The 27,867-nt window shown below is 34.6% G+C and overlaps 1 protein-coding gene across 6 annotated transcripts in view; it reads left to right on the top strand.

Annotated features, from left to right (window-relative positions):
* The window catches only part of MAPK8 (mitogen-activated protein kinase 8), a 90,392-nt gene that overhangs the window by 54,842 nt on the left and 7,683 nt on the right, over window positions 1-27,867 (top strand). For 2 of the 6 annotated variants that reach the window (XM_070470994.1, XM_070470997.1), the window contains exons 2-12: window positions 3,033-3,203; window positions 9,346-9,475; window positions 9,781-9,816; window positions 12,594-12,652; window positions 12,742-12,880; window positions 17,851-18,016; window positions 21,321-21,392; window positions 23,131-23,313; window positions 23,618-23,742; window positions 24,293-24,356; window positions 27,207-27,284. In XM_070470994.1, coding sequence (XP_070327095.1) covers window positions 3,082-3,203; window positions 9,346-9,475; window positions 9,781-9,816; window positions 12,594-12,652; window positions 12,742-12,880; window positions 17,851-18,016; window positions 21,321-21,392; window positions 23,131-23,313; window positions 23,618-23,742; window positions 24,293-24,356; window positions 27,207-27,284 — 1,174 coding nt within the window. In that variant the 5' untranslated portion in view covers window positions 3,033-3,081. Of the gene's footprint in view, window positions 1-929; window positions 1,035-3,032; window positions 3,204-9,345; window positions 9,476-9,780; window positions 9,817-12,593; window positions 12,653-12,741; window positions 12,881-17,850; window positions 18,017-21,320; window positions 21,393-21,743; window positions 21,816-23,130; window positions 23,314-23,617; window positions 23,743-24,292; window positions 24,357-27,206; window positions 27,285-27,867 lie in introns of all 6 variants that reach the window. The other 4 variants (XM_070470995.1, XM_020916266.2, XM_020916270.2 and 1 more) reach the window with 4 other exon arrangements.

The raw sequence follows: 27,867 nt of genomic DNA on the forward strand, positions 1-27,867 counted from the left end.
TGTTGTTCCATGTCCAGTTCTAACTGTTGCTTTTTGACCTGCATACACATTTTTCAAGAGGCAGGTCAGGTGGTCTGGTACTCCCATCTCTTTCAGAATTTTCCACAGTTTTTTGTGATCCACACAGTCAAAAGCTTTGGCATAGTCAATAAAGCAGAAATAGATGTTTTTCTGGAACTCTCTTGCTTTTTCGATGATCCAGCGGATGTTGGCAATTTGATCTCTGGTTCCTCTGCCTTTACTAAAACCAGCTTGAAAATCTGGAAGTTCACCGTTCACATGTTGCTGAAGCCTGGCTTGGAGAAGTTTGAGCATTACTCTGCTCGCGTGTGAGATGAGTGCAATTGTGTGATAGTTTGAGCATTCTTTGACATTGCCTTTCTTTGGGATTGGAATGAAAACTGACCTTTTCCAGTCCTGTGGCCACTTCTGACTTGAGCAAGAGTCTTTTAATTTCATGGCTGCAGTCACCATTTGCAGTGATTTTGGAGCCCAAGAAATTTTTGTCTGTCAGTGTTTCCATTGTTTCCCCATCTATTTGCCATGATGTGATGGGACTCAATCAGTAGTTATTAAAAAAAAAAAAAAAGACTTTGACCAAGTAAGATTTATTACAGGAATATAAGTTTGGTTTAACATTCAAAAATCAGTTAGTGTAATTCACCATATGAACCTACTAAGTAAGAAAGAAAAACTATGATTATTGGAATAGATTCAGGAAAATCATTTGACAAAATTGAATGTTTTTTAGTGATAAAAACTCAGTCAACTAGGACTTGGAAGGGAACTTTATCAGCCTGTTAAAGGGCATCTAATAAAATCCAATAATTTGTATCACACTTTACATCACATTCAGTGGTATAAGACTGAATGCTTTTCCCCTCATGGGGAATGGGGGACTCATGTTTGCTCATACCACTTCTTTTCAGGATTATATTCATTGTAGTGAGGAAAGAAAAGGAAGTCAAAGCCATCCCAATTGGAAATGAAGAAATGGAACTGCTTGTGTATGTAGAACAAAAAAAGTCTACTAAGTAAGTAACAAGTGAGCTTAGTATGAAGTTATTATACAAATAAATGGCATTTCTTTGTACTAGCAATGAACAACTGAAATTTAAGTAAAAATAAAAATATTCTCCATAGCATCTTAAAGTTGTTAATACTGTGGAGAAGTTGAACAGAATTTTGTAAGATCTGTATATTGGAAACTATAAAATGTTGTTGAGGGAACTTAAAGAAGAACCAAATGAATGAATGAATATCATGAATATGGATCAGAAAACTGAAATGAATATCAGAAAACTCAAAATTGTTATAATGTCATTTCTCCCCAAATTGGTGTTTGTTACTCAGTGCAGTTCCAATCAGTATATCCACAGGCTTTTTTGTAGAAATTGACAAGTCTAGGGGCTTTCAGTTTAGGCAAAGTTAATGAGACTTTTGGTTTCAGACAGTATTCTCTGGAGTATTACATAACTAGTTATTGATTTGGAGATGTTCCTCTGGGCTTTTCTTTTATCTAATTAGTTTCTTTACCTTCTCAATTGCTTTCAATTAATTTATTTCTCCTTTAAAGCCTATACTGTTTGTACTTTGTGTTTAACTTTTATTTTTAACTCCACATACCTAAAACTTAATAATTTTAATTTTATTTCTTTCATTTGTATTAGTTTAGTAGCTCACTAGTTTTCCTCTTCGAGCTCTTGCTCCCTCTCCTCTAACAGTATCACCTCCACGTAGCAGCTGACCAAGGCACTCTCTTACTCTGTACTTTAACTTTCTGGTGGTTTCTATCCTACTCTTAAGAATTAAGCTATTAGTATCCAGTTCTTGAACCCCCTGCATGATCTGGCCCCAGGGTACATCATAGTGCCTGACACATAGTAAGCATTTAATACACTTCAAATTAAATCTTTGCACCATAAGTCTTATCAGAATTTGGTTGGTTGGTTGTTGTTTCTGTTGTTAGCATTTCTTAAGACCATACACATCAAAAGTAGTTCTTTAGACCTCATTGGTTTCTCTGTTTATCATGGGATACGGAAAGTAGGTTGGAACTGTATGGCATGCATTTTCAGGCTCATTTTATTTTGTTTTATCTTTTGGCCGCAGTTCACGCCATGTAGGATCATAGCTCCCTGGCCAGGGATCAAACCTGCACCCCTGCATTGAAAGCCCAGAGTCTCAGCCGTTGGACCACCAGGGACATCCCTTGCATGCATTTTAGAATAGGCTAGTTTTGTCTAGTAAGGATAGATAATAAGGTTTGTCAATAACCAGTACTCAAATGTATAGAAAAAGACTGCTTTGGCTTTAATCAGACAAATGGTTAAAAAAAAAAAAAAAGACTGTGGTCAGAACTTAGGTTATGCTTTAGGTGACCCAAGCAATTTAAAACAGTACTGTTTTGTTTCATATCTCAGTATACTAAATGTTTCTCTCACTTATATTTTCTTATTTTTAAAATAACTTTACCTTATCTCTTTTTTAAATCTTATGTTTTCTATCCTAATTCTCACTTTTCAGCCATTACAACCTCAGCATATGCAGTACAACCAGATGTCTCAATTGGGCGTCAGGAGCTCTGTGAGGATGACAGCGGAGTGCTGCTGTGTGTGTGTGTTTGGTAGAAGTGATGTGTGATAACTAGCCCGTCAGTTTGTTCCTTCCACATACACTTAGTGAGATGGTGGACTGTTTTTGAATGAAAGTTTATCAGTTAGAAAAATTAAGATTTTAACACTATAATCAACACATGAAAAGGACTAGTTTAAATTTTTAAACTGTAAGTGACCTTGAAAACATGTTTAGTTGTAATATTTGCTTTTTTTGTTTTTGTCTTTTTTAAGCTATCAGTTATTTCTTAAGTGTAACAGATGCTAAGTAAGCTCTGTGGTATTTTTTCTTTCTAACTGTGATTTTTAATGAAGCAGCTCTTTTAACATCTAGCAATCTGTGAACAGAGTAATGACTTGAATTTTAAGATTAAGGAAATTCATTTTGTTAACATCACATTTTGTTCCATTTTGCAGCTTCGTGGTGAATTTTTGGATGAAGCCATTAAATTAATTGCTTGCCACCATGAGCAGAAGCAAGCGTGACAGCAATTTTTATAGTGTAGAGATTGGAGATTCTACATTCACAGTCCTGAAACGGTATCAGAATTTAAAACCTATAGGTTCAGGAGCCCAAGGAATAGTATGGTAAGTTTTTACTTCCAGAAGTTAAGCAAAAAAATCATTAACTGCTCTGTTTTCTCCTCTCATAAATTCCATGGTAAATATTTAGCTTGCCTCAAAAAATTAAATTAAAACTATAAAATTAAAGCTGTAGTAATAAATTGTTTTCTTCTGACATTAAGGTTTTTTATTATTATTCAGAAAACATAACTTTATAAATCAGCTCTGTCATCTCTAAGTGTAAACTATGATTAAATACTTGGTCTTAAGCCATGTAAAGACAAATATCTGTGTCAAAAAAGAATAAGTGGCATGCTTATTAATTCTATGTCTATTCCCATAACTGTTCAGTAAGAAGCTTCACTTAATCATTGCTTTTACACTGTAATGAAATTCTGAAATTTAATAAATCTTATTTTACACTGGGGAATAAAGTCAGCTAATGTCTCATTGTGTGTGTTTCAAAACTACGTATCTTTAAAATTGATTTACAAGCTGATTTCTACAAAAGATCTAGGCTTTATAGATCATTATAATTCCTTATAAACTGAAAATCACAACACTCTTTGGGACAGTTCTGTTAATGATTTTAGGTCACAAAGTTAGCATAATAAGCTAGTGTTGCTAATAAAAATAAATGGGGAAAAAAATAAGCTAGTGTTGGGGATTCTAAGCCTCACTCAAGCTTGATATCTGTCTTACCTCTTCTTGGACCAGATTTGTTTTTGAATCTATTTAAAAATCCTAAGTGCTTACAATCCTGCAGTTCTCCCAGGTTCAAGAAAAACTTCTTGCATACAGCTCTTGCATATGTCCAGAAAGAGACATACATAGTGCTGTTCTTTGCAATACCATTTATAATAGCAAAAATTGGTAATAGCATCAAATCTATCAGTAGGAGAATAGAAATACAGTAAAATGCTGTGTATCATTTAAAATGAACTAGAGCTATATGTATCAAGGATAATCAGAAATGTAATGTTGAGTTTAAAAGCAAGATGTAGAATATACATATATATGTAATTTAGAATATATAAAGCAATATCATGTATAATTTATGAGTGCAAAGATGTAAAAGCATTCATAAACACCAAACTCAGAGTAGTACTTACCTCTGAGAATAAGGGAGAGGGAAGGGGCTTTATATATAATAATACATTTCTTTTAACAAACTTTGGAGGAATAATGGTGAAATATTAGAATCAATAAATTTGTGTAATGGGAACAGTAACATCACAAACTTTTAACAGGCATGAATTTGAGCAAATTCCGGGAGATGGTGGAGAATAGAGGAGCCTGGTATACTGCAGTCCATGGGTCCACAAAGAGTCAGACATGATCTAGTGACTGAACAGCAACAACAAAAATATCTTATTCTCTTTTCTGTATTCCTAAAGTAGTTTATGGGCTGTAATTTATACTGTCACAAATTACAGAAGCTGGGTCGTTTTATAAAGCATTATTGGCTGACTGGTTATCATTTTAACTAATCACATTTAACCAACCACAAATTAAATTTGAAGAAAATAATGTATTTATCAATATTGTAAGAATTTTGAAAGCAAACTCTTGATTCAGATTCTAGTTCTTTGATTTATTAACTTTGTGACACATGGCAAATTTACTCTTCTATAGCCTGTTTTCCCACCTAATATATGCATGGTTGTTATGGGGAATATATTATTTATAAAATGGTTAATGGTATTTGAAAAGTATAGTTTCTGTACTATTGAGTCGTGCCCCAAGGCCACAGGTGCAAGCCTTGCACCAGGGCCACAGAAGCAGGACCCAGAACCAGGGTTATCTCCAAAGCTAATTGAGCCCCTTTGTGACTGTTGCCCAAAGCCCCCTGATCATCACTAACAAGCTTCCTGACTCCAAATTAGGCAAAGATGCCCACTCCAGTAAACACCTATAGTGCCCCAACCAATCACTTAACAACAGCCTTCCAGCAGGAATTTTCTTTATCTTGAGGCTATAAAAATTGGCTGTTAGCTCATGAAAACTGTTGACTCTCCCTAGTCTATTAGGAGATCAGTCCACTGCACTTGCAGTGCCCACATTATCTCTGCTCTTTGTTCTTAATAAACTCACTCCCTGCTGAAATGCTCTGTATCTGGAAAGTCTTTTCCAACCTGCACTTGGACTGCCTCAACAGGTACCTTCACTTATCCTCAGGTAAGTGCTTTTTGAAATTTGTATACCAGAATTTTTTTTAAATTGCTTTGGAAGGTAACACCTGTACTAAGGAATAAATGCCTTCAAATATTTGATTATTCTTTCCAAAACATTACTATAAAATAGACAGATAATAATTTTTTTAAGTCACTGTTGTATTACTGTCAGAATCAACTGAAGAACTTAATATTTTTTTAAAAGACATTATTTTGGGCCCCAGTTTTAGATAGTAAGATTCATTGGGTCTGGATTGGGACCTCTGAATACCCAGGTGTTTCTAATTTGTGCATATTTGAGAATCAATAATTAGAAATCTAATTTCCTTGGATAGAAAACAGTTCAATAGGATACTTGAATTTTTCAGTTTAAGAGTTTGAAATATTACTTTCATGTAATAGATAAAAAATAATAGGAATGAAGTTAATGGTTAAAAATAAAACATGCTTTATCTGAAACAATCAAAACTTCTAAACATTTGCATGACCTCTATTTTTTTTTGCTTTGCTTTTTTTTTTTTATTTGGGAAGAACATATCTGTAAATAATGGCACTTTCTAATAAAGATAATATGTTTTGGTATGTGTATGTATATATATGCATATAGGCAATAGTTACAGTATATAGAATGTATAGATGTATCCTTTTATGCAGTGCCAACTTCTTAATACATAATTTCTTCACTATATTTAATATAGTAAAATAGCCACAAAAAAACCTCAAGTTTCCAATTAGTTCAGTCGCTCAGTTGTGTCTGACTCTTTGCAAACGCATGAACTGCAGCACGCCAGGCCTCCCTGTCCATCACCAACTCCTGGAGTTCACCCAAATTCATGTCCATTGAGTCGGTGATGCCACCCAGCCATCTCATCCTCTGTTGTCCCCTTCTCCTCCTGCCCTCAATCTTTCTCAGAATCAAGGTCTTTTCAAATGAGTCAGTTCTTCGCCTGAGGTGGCCAGAGTATTGAAGTTTAAGCTTCAACATCAGTCCTTCCAATGAACACCCAGGACTGATCTCCTTTAGGAAGGACTGGTTGGATTTCCTTTAAGTCCAAGGGACCCTCAAGAGTCATCTCCAACACCGTAGTTCAAAAGCATCAATTCTTCTGTGCTCAGCTTTCTTTATAGTCCAGCTCTCACATCCATACATGACTACTGGAAAAACAACAGCCTTGACTGGATGGACCTTTGTGGACAAAATAATGCTTTGTCTCTGCTTTTTAATATGCTGTCTAGGTTGGTCATAACTTTCCTTCCAAGGAGTAAGCATCTATTAATTTCATGGCTGCAATCACCGTGTGCAGTGATTTTGGAGCCCCAAAAAAATAAAAGTCAGCCACTGTTTACACTGTTTCCCCATCTATTTGCCATGATGATGGGACAAGATGCCATGATCTTTGTTTTCAGAATGTTGAGCTTTAAGTCAGCTTTTTCACTCTCCTCTTTGACTTTCATCAAGAGGCTCTTTAGTTATTCTTCACTTTCTGCCATAAGGATGGTGTCATCTGCACATCTGAGGTTATTGATACTTCTCCCGGCAGTCTTGATTCCAGCTTGTGCTTCTTCCAGCCCGGCGTTTCTCATGATGTACTCTGCATATAAGTTAAATAAGCAGGGTGACAATATACAGCCTTGATGTACTCCTTTTCCTATTTGGAACCAGTCTGTTGTTCCATGTCCAGTTCTAACTGTTGCTTCCTGACCTACATGCAGGTTTCTTAAGAGGCAGGTCCAGTGGTCTGGTATTCCCATCTCTTTCAGAATTTTCCACAGTTTATTGTGATCCACACAGTCAAGCGAATTGCCTGCCATGCAGGAGACTCTAGTTTGATTCCTGAGTCAGGAAGATCCCTGGAGAAGGGAAAGGCTAACCACTCCAGTATTCTTTGGCTTCCCTGGTGGCTCAGCTGGTAAAGAGTCCACCTGCAATGCGGGAGACCTGGGTGCAATCCCTGGGTTGGGAAGATCCCCTGGAGAAGAAAAAGGCTACCTACTCCAGTATTCTGGCCTGGAGAATTCCATGGACTGTATAGTCCATGGGGTCTCAAAGAGTATGGCACGACTGAGCAACTTTCACTTTCACACAGTCAAAGGCTTTGGCATAGTCAATAAAGCAGAAACAGATGTTTTTCTGGAACTCTCTTGCTTTTTCGATGATCCAGTGGATGTTGGCAATTTGATCTCTGGTTCCTCTGCCTTTTTTAAAACCGGCTTCAACATCTGGAAGTTCATGGTTCACGTATTGCTAAAGCCTGGCTTGGAGAATTTTGAGCATTACTTTACTAGTGTGTGAGATGAGTGCAATTGTGTGGTAGTTTGAGCATTCTTTGGCATTGCCTTTCTTTGGGATTGGAATGAAAACTGACCTTTTCCAGTCCTGTGGCCACTGCTGAGTTTTCCAAATTTGCTGACATATTGAGTGCAGCACTTTCATGGCATCATCTTTTAGGATTTGAAATAGCTCAACTGGAATTCCATCACCTCCACTAGCTTTGTTCGTAGTGATGCTTCCTAAGGCCCACTTGACTTCACATTCCAGGATGTCTGGGTCTAGGTGAGTGATCACACCATCATGATTATCTGGGTTGTGAAGGTCTTTTTTGCATAGTCCTTCTGTGTATTCTTGCCACCTCTTAATATCTTCTGCTTCTGTTAGGTCCATACCATTTCTGTCCTTTATTGAGCCCATCTTTGCATAAAGTGTTCCCTTGATATTTCTAATTTTCTTGAAGAGATCTCTAGTCTTTCCCGTTCTATTGTTTTCCTCCATTAGGAATAGGTTAGAGAATAATTTAGGTTCCAATTATGTTGGAGAATAATTTTCATCCGTATTATGCTACCTTTGGGCTCCCTGGTGGCTCAGTGTAAAGAATCCCCCTGCCAGTACAGGAGATGTGAGTTCTGTGCCTGGGTCAGAAGGGTCACCTGGAAAAGAAAATGGCAGTGCACTCCAGTATTCTTGTCTAGGAAGTCCCATGGACAGGAGCATGGTGGGCTGCTGTCCATAGAGTTGCAAAGAGTTGGATACAACTTAGCAGCTAAACAACAACAAATGCTGATTTTCCAAACATTACGTAAAGAGAAATCATCTCTTACAGTGGTCCAGGATGAAAAGCATGACCTTATCTCTCAGTCTTCTAGACTCAGCTTTGCTTTCAACCTTCTGGCTGACTTTGGAAAAATTAGTTGACCTCTCTGGCCCTATATCAGGCAGTGATTAATCCAAATGATTTTTAAAATCTCTTTCAGTCATACTGTTCTATAATTTTTAGGCACTTTACCTTACTTGTGCTTTACTTTCTTTGACCTGCCATTTGTGAAATGTACCATTTGGTCAATGTCTTCTTTGAGAGATGAAGAGTTAATGAATATAATGTTATATTTCCCAGAATTATAGGTGTTTCATTAATAGTTATGAAGTGGCTTGTGGTGTCCTGAAATCTAGCATTTATAAATACCTTGATTTTTAATTTCACCTCCAAAACAAATTTTGTGTTTACTTTTATAAAATAATCTTTCATATAGATGCCTTTATATGTACTTTCCTCTTTCTGTGTTCGTTTTGTTGTGTCTGAAGAGGAGGAGGTGATATACTTATGTAGAATTCTTCAACAAGTGTTTTGAGTAGAATTTATGACCACGTGTATTTTTTATCCTGTCTTTCTTTAATGTCGATTTGGGGTGAGGGATTCATTTAGACTCTAAGGTATATCTGTTGGACTTGAATACTCATTAAAGGTTTGTGTATTATGTGCCCATTGTATGCTAGATGGATCTTGGATGACCTCCAGTGAACATGCAGTCTCTTTCTTCACAGTTCATTTTTGCTTTTAATCCATTAGTATTTTAAGAAACATGTTGAGTACTAAGGGCTGGAAATTGATTCAGTTGCATTTATCTTTGGAGAAAGTGAGAAATCTACATGAATGTTTCATAATTAAGTTTGCAGATTTTTTATTAAATTTTTGTTGTTTTGGAATTTCTTATTACAGTGCAGCTTATGATGCCATTCTTGAAAGAAATGTTGCAATCAAGAAGCTAAGCCGACCATTTCAGAATCAAACTCATGCTAAGCGTGCTTACAGAGAACTAGTTCTTATGAAATGTGTAAATCACAAAAATGTAAGTGAACATTCATAAAATTTCTTGAGTATAAAATCAAGACTTCTTCATAAATACCTGAATATCAAAATCTTTTAAAATAGTAGGTGCTTTAAATTGTTCTTTTGGGCTGAAACATTGCTTAAAAGTGTATCTGCATTGTGGAATTTTTCTCAACTTTATTAAATATTAGATGAAAAATACTTTATGAAATGAAGATTGTATAAGTTTCTGACATCTACTTTTCAAGAGGAATTTTAAACAGGTAGATGTTTTAGAACTTTATGTAGGCTTTATCTCATCTTCTGCTTTTTGTTTTCTGTTAGGCTGACATTTCAGAAAACTGGAACCTTAGCACAGAGGTGAATTTGTTCCCATTATTCTTTGACATTGGAACTTTATTTAATAATATTGAATAAAGCAGTTTAGCAGAAACTTTTAAAAAATGTTTAAATGAAATTAGTAAAACATTCCTACTTCTATTTTCTAAATGGTTATAAAAACTTAGACATATGACTTTCACCGTTTTATATTTTTTCATTTTCAAAAATACCTTTCTGAAATCTTCATATATATCTGGTTTCATTTCTCTAATCTGTTGCTGTTCTTTGTTATTATTGCTATTGTTGTTTCTGTTTACAGAAGTAAAGTTTCTCAGTGAATTTTTACATGTTTCTAATAATTTTCACTTCTTTCAAAGTGGTCATATGCCACCCATTTAATCAGTTCTTGACTTTTGTTTGTCCAGTGTACAATTGATGTAATTTTCTTCATTTCTCTTTTGGAAAAGCAAGACAGCTATCCATTTTAATCTTTTTTATATAACAGCTTTATTCTGATACAATTCACATACTATACAACTAATCCATTTAATTCATTGGTTTTTAGTATATTCGCTGATACATGTGACTATCACCACAGTACGTTCTATAACATCTTCATCACCTTACAAAGAAACCCCATTCCTTTGGCTCTCATTCCCCCATCTCAGTTCTGAGAAACCACTGATATCCTTTCTGCCTTTGTATGCTTTTCATTTTTGATACCACACTTCTACTCTGGGATTGCCTAGATATTAATGAGAATGGTTTTACTATTTCTTCAAGTCTCCAAGTGTGTAGTTTATCTGATTAGGAGACATGTTAGGAAGCATTCATTTAGAACAATTTGATACTTATTCCTCTGTCTTAAACAAATTTGTTTTACCCTCTCTGATCTGAAAATTATTTTTCGGAATTTTAACACTGAACATGTACTTAACATGTATTTGGATACCTTCTGTAAACAAAGCTCTATGCTTAAATGACTAACATGGGTTCTGCCCTCATGAAGTTTATGTCTAGAAAAACATTCTAATTGTCAGCACATTTCAAAAATATGTGTCAGGTATTTTCTTGTTTGTCAAAATTGTAAAAAGGAGTAAGAGACTGTTGTGTATTAAATGCCATAATAACATAGATGTTGTGGGGCCAAAGTAGAATACACTCTGTCAAGAACTAGGCATTGTCAGACCCTACAAAAGAGACCTATCTTGAAGATTTAGTAGCATTTAGTAGGAAAGTGACAAACATAGGGAATAGTATGTTTAAAGGCCTTGACAGTTTTTTTAAAAAAAGCCTTTCTGCTCAAGTATCAAGTTTAATAGAGGGCTTAGCAAGAGATGAAGTGGGTTGCTGTCCTGTCATGGAGGGCTTTAAATGTACTGCAAGGGAGTTATAGAATTTTTTTTGCTGGCTTTAGATTTTTGAAAAGGTGAGTAATATTATCTTTTTATTGCCATATATTATAGACAGTAAAATGGTAGCTGGATTTGCAGAAAAACATTGTTAGGGAACCCAGTGTTAGAAGTTATTACAGCATGAACAGTCTCGATGAGATGTTAGAATCCTCAGCATATGTAGTAGCACAGGGAGTGAAAAGAGGTTGAAATTCACCCTGACAATAGTGAATGGATAGCATTCTTTTACTTATTATAGTGCAAATGGCTACAGTCCATGGGGCCACAAAGAGTTGGACACAACTGAGCAACTAACACTTTCACTTTTCAGACACTGAGAAAAAGAGTAAAAAATCACTCTGTGTTCTGTTGTAAAAAAGAAGATACTGTGGAAAAGTAAGAGGTTTGGGTTGGAAGGGTAATGATTTCAATTTTATATTATTTTGAGAGACCTCATGTGAAGTAACAGTGAAAATCTGAGACTCATAAACTAAAGAACCTTTAATGAGTATTTGGAATTATCTACATAGATTTGGAGGGAAAAAACATACATAGTATCACCCAGGAAAAGGGTACAAATAGAGAAGGGAGGAGGATTGAAAAAGAATAGTGGGAAAGATTGCATGCCTATGGATAAACTGGTGAACTAGATGGGAAATGAGGAAATCTGGGTAAGTGCAGTTTTATGAAAAACCAGAGCTTGAAAGGGCTGAGGTTACATAAAAGTATTGAGTTGGATAAAAGCTAGCAGAAAGTACTTAAGATTTGCTTACAGATTATGTAGAGGATTGTATAATATAGGTCCATAATAATTGAATGTTCATAAATGGAATGGATTTTCTGGAGCTGTTCTGTTGGTATAGTTTGTGTGTGTGTGTTTGTTTAAGACTGTGTTTTTAGAGCAGTTTTAGGTTCACAGCAAAATCTAAAGAAAAGTACAGAGATATCCCATATATCCTCTGCCCGCATACATGCATAGCTTCCTGCATTATTTTTTTTTTCCATTTATTTTTATTAGTTGGATATTAACATCCCCCATCAAAGTGGTACATTTTTTATAATCAGTGAACCTACATTGACATGTACTTATAACTCAGAGTCCAGAGTTTGCATTAGGGTTCACCCTTGGTGTTCTACATTCTGTGGGTTTGGACAAATGTGTAATGATGCTCTACCATTACAGTATCATTCAGAGTCTTGTCTCTGCCCTTAATATCCTCTGTGCTCTGCTTCTCTCCCTGCCTCCAACCCTGGCCATAAAGGTTTAATATATAAAATAAGGCAATTACTTAAGCTTAGAACATAAGACTTGAAAACTTCACACTGAAGGGTGGCTTTTTTTTAATCCATGTATTTGCAGTTTCCAAACGAAAATACTGTTAAGGAATTTCTCATTTTTCTATTTCTCTGCTTTTGCCACAGATAATTGGCCTTTTGAATGTTTTTACACCACAGAAATCCCTAGAAGAATTTCAAGATGTGTAAGTGTAATAATTAAAATTTTGTTAATACATATTATTCTTTGATTGTTACTGCATACCTTAGCTGTTATCTTTTTTCGCCTGTAAAGTTACATAGTCATGGAGCTCATGGATGCAAATCTTTGTCAAGTGATTCAGATGGAACTAGATCATGAAAGAATGTCCTACCTTCTCTATCAGATGCTGTGTGGAATCAAGCACCTTCACTCTGCTGGAATTATTCATCGGGTTAGTAGAAAAAACTCATATCTTTTTTTAATCATTGAGGTTAAATTGATGTAACATAAAATTCACAGTGTTTCAAAGTATACAGTTCAGTGATATTTAGTGCATTCACTGTATTGTGCAACCACTACTGATACCAAATTTCAAAATATTTTCATTGCTCCAAAAGAAAACTACCTACCCCTGGTAGTCATCCCTTCTCTCCCCAACCCCTGACATATACCAGTCTGTTCTCAGTGTCCATGGATTTACCTCTTCTGGATATTTCATATAAGCAGGATCATACAATATATGAGCTTTTTGTCTGGTTTCTTTAACTTAGCATAATGTTTTCAATTTCACCCATGTTAAAGTGTTATCAGTAGTTCATTCCTTTTTACGACTGGTGAATATTCTGTTGTATATATTTACCACATTTTGTTTATCTGTTCATCCATTAATGGACATCTGGGTTATTTCCACCTGTTAGCTTTTACTGCTGTTAAAAACATTAACGTCGAAGTATTTGAGTTCCTGTTTTTAGTTCTTTTGGGTATCTACCTAGGAGTTTTATTGCTGGGTCTTATTTAACTTTCTGAAGAACCAGCAAATTGTTTTCCACGGTGGATACACCATCTTACATTTCCAGCAATGGTACACAAAAATTCCAGTTTCCCCAAATCTTTGCTGATTCCTAATGACTTTTTCATTCTAGCCATCCTAGTGAGTATGAAGTGATATCTCACTGTGGTTTTAACTTGGATTTCTCTAATGACATTAAGCATCTTTTCATGGTTGTTGTGTATTTGTATATCTTCTTGGAAGACATATCTGTTCAAGCCCTTTGCCCATTTTTTAATTGAGTTATTTGTCTTTTTGTTGTTGAGTTATCAGGGTTCTTTATGTATTCTGAATACTAGATCCTTGATATCTGAATATCTTGATCTGATATCTGAATACTAGATATCAGATGAGTAATTTGTAAATATTTTTTCCTATTTTGTATGTTGTCTTTTCACTTTCTTGATCTCTCTTGATATGCAAACATTTTAATTTTCATTAAAATCAGTTTATGTTTTCTTTGGTTGTTTTGTACTTTTAGTGTCGTATGTAAGAATCCATTGTCAAATTCGAGGTCATAAAGATTTAGTTTTTCATCAATAGTTTTAGCTCTTATGTTTAGGTCGTTGACCCATTTTGAGTTAATTTTTGTATATGATATGAGATAAGGCGCTAATAACTTCATTCTTTTGCTTGTGGAAATCCAGTTATCCTAGCACCATTTATTAAAAAAGACTATTGTTTTCTCATTGAATGATTTTGGCATCCTTATTGAAATTCAGTTGACTATAGACATATGTTTTTATTTCTGGACTCTCAGTTCTCAATTCCATTGGTCTTTGTGTCTGTGCTTTTACCAGTGCCACTTCATTTTGAGCACTGTAGCTTTGTAGTAAATTTTGAAATGGGGTAGTATGAGTCCATCAGCTTTATTCTTTCTCAATATCATTTTGACTGTTCAGGTCTCCTTGTGATTCCATATGAACTTTGAGTATCAGCTTTTCTATTTCTGCTGAAAAGGCCTTTGGAATTTTAATAATAATAATGATTTCATTGACTCTGTAGATTGCTTGGGGAGTTTTGCTGTCTTAACTATACTTAGTATTCCAGTTCACAAATATAGGATGTCTTTCCATTTACTTAGGTTGTATTAGTCTATTATGTGTACCATAACAAAACAGCACAGACTAGTGGCCTAAACAAGAAAAATTTATTTTCTCACAGTTTTCTGAGGTTAGAAGTCCAGGGCTAACATGCCAGTAAATTCCGTTTCTAGTGAGATCTCTCTTCCTGATGTGGAGGTAACCTCCTTCTTGCTGTGTCCTCATATGCCCTTTCTTCCATCCTTGTAAGAAGAAAGCAAACTCTGGTGTCTGTTTCTCTTTTCTTATAAGGACTCCAGTTCTTTTGTATTGAGCCCAACCCTTATGACCTCATTTAACCTTAATTACCTCTATAAGGGTCCTGTCTCCAGATACAGTCACATTAAGGGTTAGGACTTCAATGTTTGCACTTGATTGGGGGTGGGGGATGCAGTGTAGTCTGTGACAGATCTTCTGTGTTTTACAGTTTTCAGTGTTCAAGTCTTTTCTCGACCTTAGTTAAAAATTTTTTCCTAGGTATCTTATTCTTTTGGAAACTATTATAAATGGAGTTATTTTCTTAATTTCTCTTTCAGATGGTCCACTGCTGGTGTATAAGAAATTGGCCCTTCTATTCTTAGTTCCCACTCACATCCCATTGACTAGAATTAATCACAGGTTGGAAAAATGTGGTAGAGAAGATGGAATATTAAGTTAGTTCACTACTTCTGTCACACATTCATACAAGTTCAGTAATTCTTCAGAGATATAGATAGCAATGCTAGTAAATATCTGTAGAAAGGTACATATTGATATATGTGTGTGTGTGTGTGTGTGTGTGTCCGTCCTTAGTCGCTTAGTTGTGTCCAACTCTTTGCCACCACATGGACTGGAGCCCGCCAGGCTCCTCTGTCCATGGAATTTTCCAGGCAAGAATGCTGGAGTGGATTGCCATTTCCTACTCCAGGGGGATCTTCCTGACCCAGGGATTGAACCTGCATCTCCTGCATTGGCAGGCATATTCTTTACTACTGTGCCACTAGGAAGCCCATACGTATTGATATACAAGGATGAATTTCAGATGATATTCTTTTTTGAAAGTTTCTTTCCCTTAACAAAAAATGACTATTTAAAAAATTTTTTTATTTTGTCTTAACTCTTCCAAAGTAAAGTGTTTAAGGTTGAAATCTTATTCCTAGACTAGAATTCAGTACTACAGTGAGCCATTGAATCATTAACCAACATGATAAACTTTGAAATAGTGTCAAAGCTCATAATATTTATTTTTGAACATGCAGTGTTTCTTTGCTGAAATATTGCATTTTGGAAATAATGACCACATATTTATAGGATAGCAATAATAAAAATGTTCATCTTCTGTTCCAGTAAGCCTGTTGATATTTATTTTTATTTTATTTATTTTTGTCTGTTTGTTTTTTTCCATTTATTTTTATTAGTTGGAGGCTAATTACTTCACAACATTTCAGTGGGTTTTGTCATACATTGACATGAATCAGCCATGGAGTTACATGTATTCCCCATCCCGATCCCCCCTCCCACCTCCCTCTCCACCCGATTCCTCTGGGTCTTCCCAGTGCACCATGCCCAAGCACTTGTCTCATGCGTCCCACCTGGGCTGGTGATCTGTTTCACTATGGATAATATACATGCTGTTCTTTCAAAACATCCCACCCTCGCCTTCTCCCACAGAGTCCAAAAGTCTGTTCTGTACATCTGTGTCTCTTTTTCTGTTTTGCATATAGGGTTATCATTACCATCTTTCTAAATTCCATATATATGTGTTAGTATGATATTTATTTTCAATTTGATAAAACCTATAAATGACATGACAAACCTAGACAGCGTATTAAAAAAGTAGAGACGTTGCTTTGCTGATAAAGGTTCATCTAGTCAAAGCTATGGTTTTTCCCGTAGTCATGTACAGATGTGACAGTTGGTCCATAAAGAAGGCTGAGCACTGAATTGTGGTGCTGTGGAGAAGACTTTTGAGAGTCTCTTGGACTGCAGGGAGGTCAGACCAGTCAGCCATAGAGGAGAATCCTCCCTGAATATTTATTGAAAGGACTGTTGCTGAAGCTGTAACTCCAGTCCTTTGGCCACCTGATGCGAAGAGCCAGCTCTTTGGAAAAGGCCCTGGTGCTGGGAGAGATCAAAGGCAAAGGAGATGGGAGCTGCAGAGAATGAGATGGTTAGATAGCATTACCGACTCAATAGACATCAGTTTGAGCAAACTCTGGGAGATAGTGGGGGACAGAGGAGCCTGGCATGCCGTAGTCCATAGGGCTGCAAAGAGTCAGACACAGCTTAGCAGCTGAATAGCAACAACAAATAGGTGACATATCTTCTAAATCCGTCTATGACTGCCTATCAAAATAGGCCAAAGACAATATACATGTTTTGCTATATATACACATTGCAAGAGTAATTAATCATTATTTTTCAGGCCAGTTTTCTGTACCATTAATCATTGATATTCAATATATGTGAATTATAGGCCTGCTTTTTTTGGTCTCTCCATTCATAATAGGATTCATGGTAGCTAAAAGGCAGGATGGGTTGAACTTGAAGCCTTGAGTATTTATGCTGATGCCTTTTTATGATCGTAGCATAGAATTCCTTGAGGTTGGGTTCACGTGGGTAATTCTTCACAGATGTTACATAGTAGCATCAGCAGCAAGTAACTTTATGGACTAATGGCACCAGGACAATGATGTCCTACCTCTGTGGGCAGTCAAAAATTGTGTGAACAAATTTGTATGATTTTGGGTGAGAAAACAGTGATGGGAAAACTGATAATGATTACTTTGGTCCTTCAGAGTTGAACATCTGCCTATTTCAAAAGTCAAATGACGTGTGATTGGGTTGACGTAGAATGGCCTATTGTTGATAAATAATATCTATATAAAGCTTATTGTGATATTAAAATAAGAATTTTAAAAGCTAGTAATTTAGTGTACAAGTGAATATAAATGCTAACTTATGATTCTCTCTTTATTTAACCATAAAAAGTTCTTACGTGAGCTTTGAGATGCCATTCCAAATCACTTTTATACCCCTTGATTGAAAGTGTCTAGCTAATCATATTTTCTAGCAAATACAACATTACTAACTTCTAATAACTACTATATGTATTTGTAAATGGAAAATGCTATCAAGCTAGTTTCTCAAATTTGCCTATTATGATGAATCTGTGCAGTGGTAACAATTACAGTTTGAGAAAAATGAACAATTAGCATGAATTGTTTTGTAAGTGATCTCATTCATAACGTGTGGACTGCAAAATATTTGCTTATATCATAGCAGTCATTTTTTGTATTTTTATTTTTGAAGGACTTAAAGCCCAGTAATATAGTAGTAAAATCAGACTGCACTTTGAAGATTCTTGACTTTGGACTGGCCAGGACTGCAGGAACTAGTTTTATGATGACACCTTACGTAGTGACTCGCTACTACAGAGCACCTGAGGTCATCCTAGGCATGGGCTACAAAGAAAACGGTCAGCAAACACTATTTACTTGAAATTCTGTTCAGATTTATGTGCTTTTATCAGATTTCTTATGTAAATACTTAAATTGCAATGCATAAAGAAAATTATCACTGTTTGAAATGTTTATCAAGAGTCTGGAAGAACTACAAATTTTGTCATAAATGTTTGGAAAAACTTGGGGCCACTGTTTATTTAAATTCAAATGCATAATCATCAATACAACCATCAGATAAAGAATTTTTTACCATGGCCCCTGTAACAGAATGCCTATATAGAATACATACCATTTTCTTGCCTGTAACGTGAAAATGAGGATTCTAACATGGACTCAAGGAAGTATATGGTGGACCCATATCTTCAGTGGTGATGATCTTAGTTTGCGTTAATAATATTCGCACACATTTCCTGTCCCGTGACATTAAAGCAGCAGCACTTAGTGCAAACTTTAAGAGCTACAATAAGGCTGTTCTGCAAAGCTGATGGATAATTAATTTAAGGTGACCTTTCAGAGGAAACGGTGTTTCATCAAAGCCCTTGTGTCCCGCCTTAAAGAAATGGCATTACTATGTGCGAATATAGCCAGTTACATAAATTAACACTAGAATTAGGTTGAAGAAAATGATCAGGCATGTAGTTCATGAATTTTTAAAAAATGTTATACATACACATATTTATACCTAAGAAATTTTGCTGAATCTCAGCCATTTGGAAGATGAATAAGTCTCCCCAGGATTTTATTGACTTTAACTTTTTTAATGTGATAATTCAAAATACTTCATAAAGTAGGACCTACACATTTTTTCTAGCAAAAGGCTCTGAAACAGCAGTTTACTCTGAATCAGGAAACTGTATCAGATCAGTTTTGAGGATTCTTTTTTTCTAAAAGAGATAACTTTGAAGTGAGGGTTTTAGCTTAATATTCTTATCTGAGCTAGTTAAAAGCACTTTAAACATTTATTATCAGTATTATTCTTTGGTTCTTAAATAAACATGCTGTTCTGTTGTCTTACTCTTTACCTAAAATTGTCTTATACCCTGTAAAATCCAGTGAGATAGATTTAGTATTAGACTCTCTTTTTTTTACTTGGAGAATTACTATTTCAAGTGACAACATGATCATTGTTTTTGTATTTGCTGTAAAACCACTGATTGTCATAAATAATGTGCAGTGTGTCACTTTGTCTTAGAATTGTGATCTTAGGCGCTCCCTAGTAGAAATTAGCACCAAGAAAAACTATCATATAAATAGTTGACATACTTTCCTTTCTTAGATAAGAATTATATAGGTCCACTTTATTGCATTCTTTTTTTTTTTTTTTTTGGCTCCAGGAAACTGAGTCAAATATAATGCTTAATATTGATAACTACATTAGCCAGCAAGGTTAAACATAAGAACTTCCACCTTTTAGTGACACCTCTCACCCATCCTACACCTGTTTTAACAACTTTATTTTATATATGTGTCTTTTATTGCAAGCTACCCTCAAAGCTTTTTGCAAAATGAGATAATGGGATATATTTAAACTGCCAAATAGACTAAGCAGTTAGACTTGTAAAGCTCTTTTTATGTCTGAATCAGTCTTTTCATATTCTGAGGAAAGTCTTCATTAGCCCAGACAATGCTTGCAATAGCCTCTCATGCTTGCAGCTTTTGAAATGTTTTAAAATATGTTTTTCTCAAGATTATGTACATAAATTGTGTCCTCGATATTTAACTAAAGCTTGCTATTCTCTATAAAATCCACAAGGAAAAATTGTTGTAATAGATTTTTGCCAAAAATGAAAACCCTGGAAAAAAATTTTCTCTGAACTGATAGGTGAAAATTAACTTTCCCTCTAAAATTTTATCCTTGGAAAATAAATAAATGAATGAAATAAAAAATAATAAAATTTTATCATTGGAGGTTGAATTATGCCATAGATACAAAAAGATTTGTATGTATTCTAATGTGAAATTTTAGAGAAACTTTAGTTCCACAGGATTTCCAAAATTTATTCCTAAATATAGCTCCTAAAATTCTGTAATGAACTAATCGTCTCCTTATGAGCATATTAGAAAGTACAGATTTTAAGTTTGCAAGTCATCCTGCATGGTTAAAGGTACATCTGTAACATCTATTCCTGCCCTTTTGTTCTTTTGCTGTTAAAAGAATTGAAGTCTTCAGACTTCAAAAACAAATGCAAGTTTCTAAAACTTTCCCTTCAAATTGCTGATTCTTCCCCCTCTTGTATTAAACTGTAAGCACCTACTCTTTTTATCTGTTTTCAAACCCAAAAATATAAAGTGTCAGGGTATGTGGTTAGTTTTAATGAAATAGGTGGAGATCCTCAAATTGCTCATTTCTGTGTCTGGCACATTCTTTTCAACATTGGTTGGAACTCTTATTTAAAATTAACAAGCGTCACAGGATTTCCCTGGTGGTCCAGTGGTTAAGACTCATACTTCTACCACAGGGTACACAGGTTCAGTCCCTGGTCATCCTGTGTGGCCAAAATAAAGGGCCAGTGAGTAAGGCGACTCTGTAGATAACAAATTTGTGTTCAGCCGAAACAAACCAAAAGTGGTTTAGTTCTATAAGTTTAAAACACTTTAGGTGGAAAACGTGAAATGTACTTTTTTTGCTGTGTTTTCTTGATTATTTGTTCATTCTCTATGTACTTGTTCCTTTTGGGATAGTAGAGTAAATGCAATATGGTGTTGCCAAAAAGACAAATGATTTTCTGTTCAGAGTAGACATAGCACTTCTCAAAACAAATTTATGAACTCCAACTTGAAAATTTCTGAAGACCTTTAGGTTAACTTTTTAACTGTAATTATTCATAGAAACATTATTTCTGTTAAATATTTTAATACGCTAGACTTTCTGCTCATGCTTTTTTCTTCTTTTATTTTACTTAAAGAGAGAGTATAATGCACAGTTACGCCTCCAAATAGTATCAGGATTTTATTTTTTAAATTTTGGTACCTCATGTACATTTTCAGCCTTATTTATAAATATGTGTTGGTTCTTTTTCATATTTTATGAGTAAATTTTCAGGGGGAAACTATAGGTTTTAAAATCATGTGATTTCTGTGCATAGCTCTCCCTTTAAATTAGATATGTAGCTAAAAGGCTACACTTCACGTTTGCTTTTGTGAATCAAAGCCTTTTGAAAAATATTTTGTTTTAAATTATTCCATTAGCTAAAATTAAAGTCATTTTTTTCTTTCTGTGATGTTTTGCAGTTTTTATATAATGCAGTCATATTATGCTTCTTTGATTTTAACGACCTTTTGCTTTGCTTTTCCTTCTTTTGTGCTGCAAACATATAGTGGATTTATGGTCTGTGGGGTGCATTATGGGAGAAATGGTTTGCCACAAAATCCTCTTTCCAGGAAGGGACTGTATCCTTGTGCTGCTGCAGCAGTTTGATTAGTTAGGTGATGAACTTCCTTATGTTCTCTAATGAAAATGAATATAGTGTGCATTCATACATGTGGGGTTTTTTAAAACAGATGTAAAGTTTGTGGCTGTTATAGTTCAAAAAGTCCTGTAATGTTCGTAGGCTGCATTTGGCAGTAGGACATACAGTCTCTGCTGGTAGTTAGAGCACATTCACTGTCACTCATTTTTATTTTATACTGCTTTCTTTAATTTTGAAGTATACATGGTGTGCGTGATTTTTTTTAATGTTTATATATTTTTTTTATTTTAACCAAAATCTTTATGTTAATGTCATTGCATTTTGTTTTCAGTTGACATTTGGTCAGTTGGGTGCATCATGGGAGAAATGATCAAAGGTGGTGTTTTGTTCCCAGGTACAGATCGTATCCTTATCTTTGGCCTAAAATGTAGTTTCTAAAGGTCAAAATGTATGACATCACTTCAGCTTGATCAGGTATAATGTATTTTGTCTCTCCCTAATAAGAAAGTATTGTTAAATTACTCTTTCAAAATACCACCTGCTATTTGACATAGACTTTCCTTTCCCTCATTGGTTGTCTCATTTGTTAATTCTGAAAACTACTCAAGTTAATTATCCACAATTACTTGTTGGCTTTGAGTTGATTTATTTAACCTAAATCAAAAATCATGGCTTGCATTAAATTTTTCTAATAATTATACACTTGAGTAAGTCTAGAAGTACTTAGGACATAATATAAATTTTGAAATTGTTGTTCTGGTCATCCTTTTGTTTTGTCCTCCCCACCTTCTTTTTTGTTAATGTTCTATGTGTTCTATGTCTTTCGGTTGTTGTCTCATTTCTCAACATAACATACTGATCTTTTCATCTGAGAGTTTCAGCAGTAATAGTTGTATATGGTGATGAGTAGATTTGGGTTCGTGATTTTTGTTCATCTGACTACTTCTGATATTTATAGTAACAGTGATATGTGTCTATCAACTAGTGACACTTAGAATTGTTTTAAGAAGAAGAAGAGAAATCATATTCACTGGGTTACAGTAAGAAAGTTTTAGGTCTTAATCCACAGGGAGCACTTGAAGTATAAAGACTTAAAGACTAGGAGGAAAGAAACCAGGGAATATCTAGCCTTATACCTTAACCAAAATAGTGAGTCATTTTTTCAGATTTCAGAGCTTTAAAATATTTTAGTTAACATAAGCTAAACAAAGAATGGCAAAAAGAAATGCCATCATTTTTATTGCTACTGGTTATTTTCTGTTAGTTTAGAAAACTCGGAAAAGCAGGACAGATGATAAATATTTCTTATCGTCTCAGAAATGCAGTCACATTTTCTGATAAGCTAGAGGAAAAAGCAAATTCTATGTTCAAAATTGTGTCCAGTTTACATTTAGAGTCTATATGGGTAGTAATTACCATTTTTCTTTGAGCCACTCATCATTTGTATTTGGAATTTGTGAGTTTAAGCTTCCATTTTTATGATAAAATCAGTATTAGTAGACACACACATGCACATAATAAATAAAGTTAACAAAGCTTGTTATTGATTCTTTTTGTCCACCTATAGTCATTGCCTTTTGCAAGGTGGCTATAAGATTTATAACTGCCACATTCTTTCTTAGAATTTTAAATTACTATTATCTTGTTATTTTAACATGGATATGACTAATATGTTGAACATTAGATACACAGTATTTTTCTTAGCTACTTGATACTAGATATTGATCAATGGAATAAAGTTATTGAGCAGCTTGGAACACCATGTCCTGAATTTATGAAGAAACTACAACCAACAGTAAGGACTTATGTTGAAAACAGACCTAAATATGCTGGATATAGCTTTGAGAAACTCTTCCCTGATGTACTTTTCCCAGCTGACTCGGAACACAACAAACTTAAAGGTACTTTTAAAAATATTATCTTTAATTCCATTGTGGGTAGGTGGGTGTTTGTGGAGGAGGTATATGGGGGTTTATTTATATTCTTATGGGACATAATTCAACATTATTTCTGAGTAATGGAACAGTGTGAGGTTTTATTTATTTTTAGTTATATTTTTAATCATATGTATGATCTAATTTTATAGTCAAATCTATTCTTTTTAAAGCATTTTTTAGTAAATGATAATTTCAGGTTTCTGAAATTTATTGATAATTTTAAAACCTTATGAGATACGTGTACATAAACATCTCACTATTTTTGCAGCCAGTCAGGCAAGGGATTTGTTATCCAAAATGCTGGTAATTGATGCATCTAAAAGGATTTCTGTAGATGAAGCTCTTCAGCACCCATATATCAATGTCTGGTATGATCCTTCTGAAGCAGAAGCTGTAAGTTCTTTTCTGAATGTTTGAAGAATATGTTGTACTCTTAGAGTTAGAGTTGAAGTTAGGTTTGGGGTATATTTTTTTAATTTTAAATAAAACTATAAATAAATGATGATGGTGCTTACTGTTTTTGCCTGAAAAATTCTTTAGAGAATGAACATATCCAAGTACCTCCTACACAAAATAAGCTTCTGTCCCATTGTTTCTTGCCTTTTTGCTTTATTACCTTGTAAGTTGAACTATTTTGTTGAGCACTTTGAGAAAACAACTTTGTTGTAAACAAATTATTCTGTCCAAAGCATAGCACAATTCTATGATGTAAATAAAATATAATAGCTGCAAAAACAAGGAAAAAAAAGACAAGCATCTTTTTTCCTGTCATGGAGTCTTCCCAAATTAGTCTGTCTACACAAAATCACCATTGATCATTGATCAATCTTAGTATAATGGTGTGTTTTTCCAAGGCCTTCTGCATGGTTAATATTTCAAGTAATTGTAAGGAATTTATATACTTTGAATAAACTGACTCAATTTTTGTTGCCTTGTTTTTCAGCCACCACCAAAGATACCTGACAAGCAGTTAGATGAAAGGGAACACACAATAGAAGAGTGGAAAGGTAACATTCACCAGATTCTTCAAGATGAAGCTGAGAAAGCTCTGGCTTTCTATGCTATTTATTCATCATTTTAGGGAGATGAAAGATAATTTCTGTTATTCATAACTGATATTTGATACTATGATTTAAAATATTTTGCAGAAGTAGAAATTAAACCTCCTTCCTTCACTAACTTAATGCCTTATGTTCCCCACCCCAGACAAAGGCACGTTTGTACTTTCAGGAACGTTAATATTCTTTCATAGTCTGCAAATACACAAACCTGTGTGTTTGATGTCTCCCCTTTCTCCTGTCCCACCCTGTTTTAATCACATACAGTTGGATACAACTCACAGTTGCTTTGTTGATGTTATCGTGTATTTTAGAGATTGTTCCCTCTTGCTCCATACACCTGGCTCATCTGCTTTAATAGCTGGTTAGTGATGTGCTGTGCGGCTGTGTCACAGTGTTGTTCTAACAACCATTTGAAGAGCATTTAAGCTGGGTCTAGTCTGTTCTTACAATCAACTCTGTAGTATTCTTGTGCACATCTGAGAATATGCTTGTGAGAAAAATCTTACAAGGAGATTTGCTGGGCCAAAGGATATTTTTAGCTGTTTCTAATTACTCTCTGAAGAGATTGTAACAGTTTACACTCACATCAGCATTGTATGGGAATGTCTTTTATCCCCACCCTCATCAACAGAGTGAGGTAGTTTTTAATCTTTGCATATCTAATAGAATAGTTTTTTTTTTTTTACTTTGGTTGAATATTAATAATGCTTTGAAAGTCATGGAAATGTTAAAGTATTTCTTTCTTTAAAAGATTCCCTGGGACATTTGGGCCAAGTTGCCTTTAGATCTCTTTTGCTTCTATTTATATTGTTGTCATGTAATATTTTGACCAGTTTTGTATCTGCATGACTTTGGAGAAGTCACTTAAAATCAGGTGGACAGAAGATATGTTATTAAGAGCTAAGAACCTAAATACTTGGAAGGCAAAAGGGACTGGGGAGGTGTAAACCAAAGCAGGCAATCCATTTACAGGTTTATTTGGGAGGAATGAAGTTGATTCTTCCTTTGGAATAATCAGAAATTAAGTTTTCCCTCAGTTGACTTGGGAGCCATATAGTATTAATAAGGTTCTGTAGAGCCCACCAAGATGATAGAATTAGGTAGAACCTAGTGCATCTGTCTGTGTAATATGTAATATACAAGAGTATAGAAACTATGGATCAGAGTAGGTATTAAAATATCTAACCTGATATTTTATATATCATTACATTTACAGTAAACATATATGATATTTTGTGAAATTTTAATAGGCCCCCAGTTGTGAAACACACTATGATATACCACCAAGAAAGAGAAAACAGTGCCAGCTGTACTGCACCATTAAGCTAACTGAAAAAAGTACGTCTAAAAATCAATGAAACAGTATTTTCATTTGTATATTTCTAGGATTTTTGATTACTTTAAACATACTTATTTTTGTTCTATATCTCTTTCTCCTACCCAAATGCAGTTTAGTAGTTACCTGCAAACTCCCTTTTTAGCATCATAACAGAAAAAATTCATTGCCAAAGCCAGTAACTACAGATTAGTCTGTCTACTTAGTACCCCTGATTAGTTTTGGTTCTTCTGCTTTAGTCCCTTTTTACGAAGAGATAACTGTTTTATCTGTCTCTCTCTTTAATTCTCCTATCTGGAATGCTTAGTATTCCTTTTTGTTTCTTAAAAACATCTCCCATTCTTGCCTGTATCAAAAGACTTCCTATTTTTCTTCTTCCTAGCCCAAGTAGGTTGCTATCGCAAGCAGACTTCGGTGTCTCCAGCTCTTGTTCATCCCAACATATCCACTTATTTTACCTTATTATCAACATGAATATTGCCATACCCTGTGATCAGAAATCATTTATCAAACGTTTTAATTGTTTTAATTTATCAAATGTTTTAATTCATTTAGTTAAATGAATTACAGACTCATTGAAACTCTGTGCAACATTTTTTGTTTATTCATTTTTCTCAGAAGAGCAATCATTGCTTTTATGCAGTCCTCAAAGAACTTTATGACCTGAGAAGAATAATGGCAATGTTAGCATACTCCAGAAAGGTCTTACGTTGACAGTCAGACTCATAAGGCACATCACATTTGACATCAGATTGTGTAGTAGAACACAGGGCAGGGGACAAATACACTACAGAGCAGTATCTGCTGTTTCTCCTCAGTTGGAGTAGTCCTGCCAGCCATCCACCCACCATCCAGAATCCTAATTAAGGAACAAGATTCTCGTGAAGAAATCTGTACAGTAATAATACGCCATGCTTCAACTCAGAAGGTGTTGAAGTATAGTTACCTGATTGTTTTTCTTTAATGAAAATGTATTTGTATTCTCTTCTGATTAAAAATGGTTCCATATACTCTTGCATTTGTATCTTTTAACAGGTATCTGGGTAAGTATCTACAGTGTACTATGCTCTATGCCAGGCCTTGGGAAATAGAAGTTAGTAAGACAAATTTGATTCAAGCCCTCATTGAGAGAATTAAATGAATATTTGTAATATAGAATGATATAATGTAAAGTCCTGGTGGAGTATAGAAGATAAAACTTCTAACCTCAGATCTGTCTTAATCTAACTTTTGGAATATTACAGCAGAAATTTTTTTTCTTTCAATATAGTTCGTGGTTGAGGATCAATAAATTGTTAATAACACCTTTGAACCTCTGGTTGACACTTTTCAACCTTCTACCATTGCAAGGACACTATTTGAAGTATTTTATGTGTGTGAAAATTTTTTTACTTAACATATACATATCTTGAGAGATTGCCTCTCAGACTTTGAAAAATTTTTATTTACCTCTTTTTCAGAATTGATATACAAAGAAGTTATGGACTTGGAGGAAAGAACCAAGAATGGAGTTATACGAGGGCAGCCCTCTCCTTTAGGTTGGTTACAATATAAGCTTAGTTATGATTACAGTTCACTTCTTGTGTTGTAATCTTCAGTGGTCTGAAACTTTCAGTTCTTTCCGTATTTACTACCGTTAGTATCCAAAGTTTAGTAAGTATAATGAGTACAATTTCTGTGGTTAAATTTGAAAGCACTGGCACACTGTTCTATCAATACATTGTACTAATATATCAGTAACTGACTTCATAAAATACGTATCTTTTTCTGTGATACTGACATCCCATTGAAGAACTGAAATTTAAAACCTTTTTTGTTGTTGGCATTGTTGTTAAAACTGTTGTCAGAAGGTATTCTCTCTCTTAAGAATGTTGCTTTGTATGAGTTAAACATTTTCTTTTATCATAAGCTCATATTAACTTTTAGTACTTGTAAAAGCATGAAGAATTTAAGGGAAAAGTTAGATGACAGCATGTACATAGTAAGTACATACCACATGATAGACATAGGTAATTTTTGTACTTCATTTCATTCAGCCGTGGAAAACCCTGAGGAAGGGATTGTAATGCACATTTTACAGATGAGGAAACAGTTTAGAAAAGTTAAATGATACAAGACTAC

Source organism: Odocoileus virginianus, chromosome 7, assembly GCF_023699985.2.
Source record: "Odocoileus virginianus isolate 20LAN1187 ecotype Illinois chromosome 7, Ovbor_1.2, whole genome shotgun sequence".
NCBI lineage: Eukaryota > Metazoa > Chordata > Mammalia > Artiodactyla > Cervidae > Odocoileus > Odocoileus virginianus.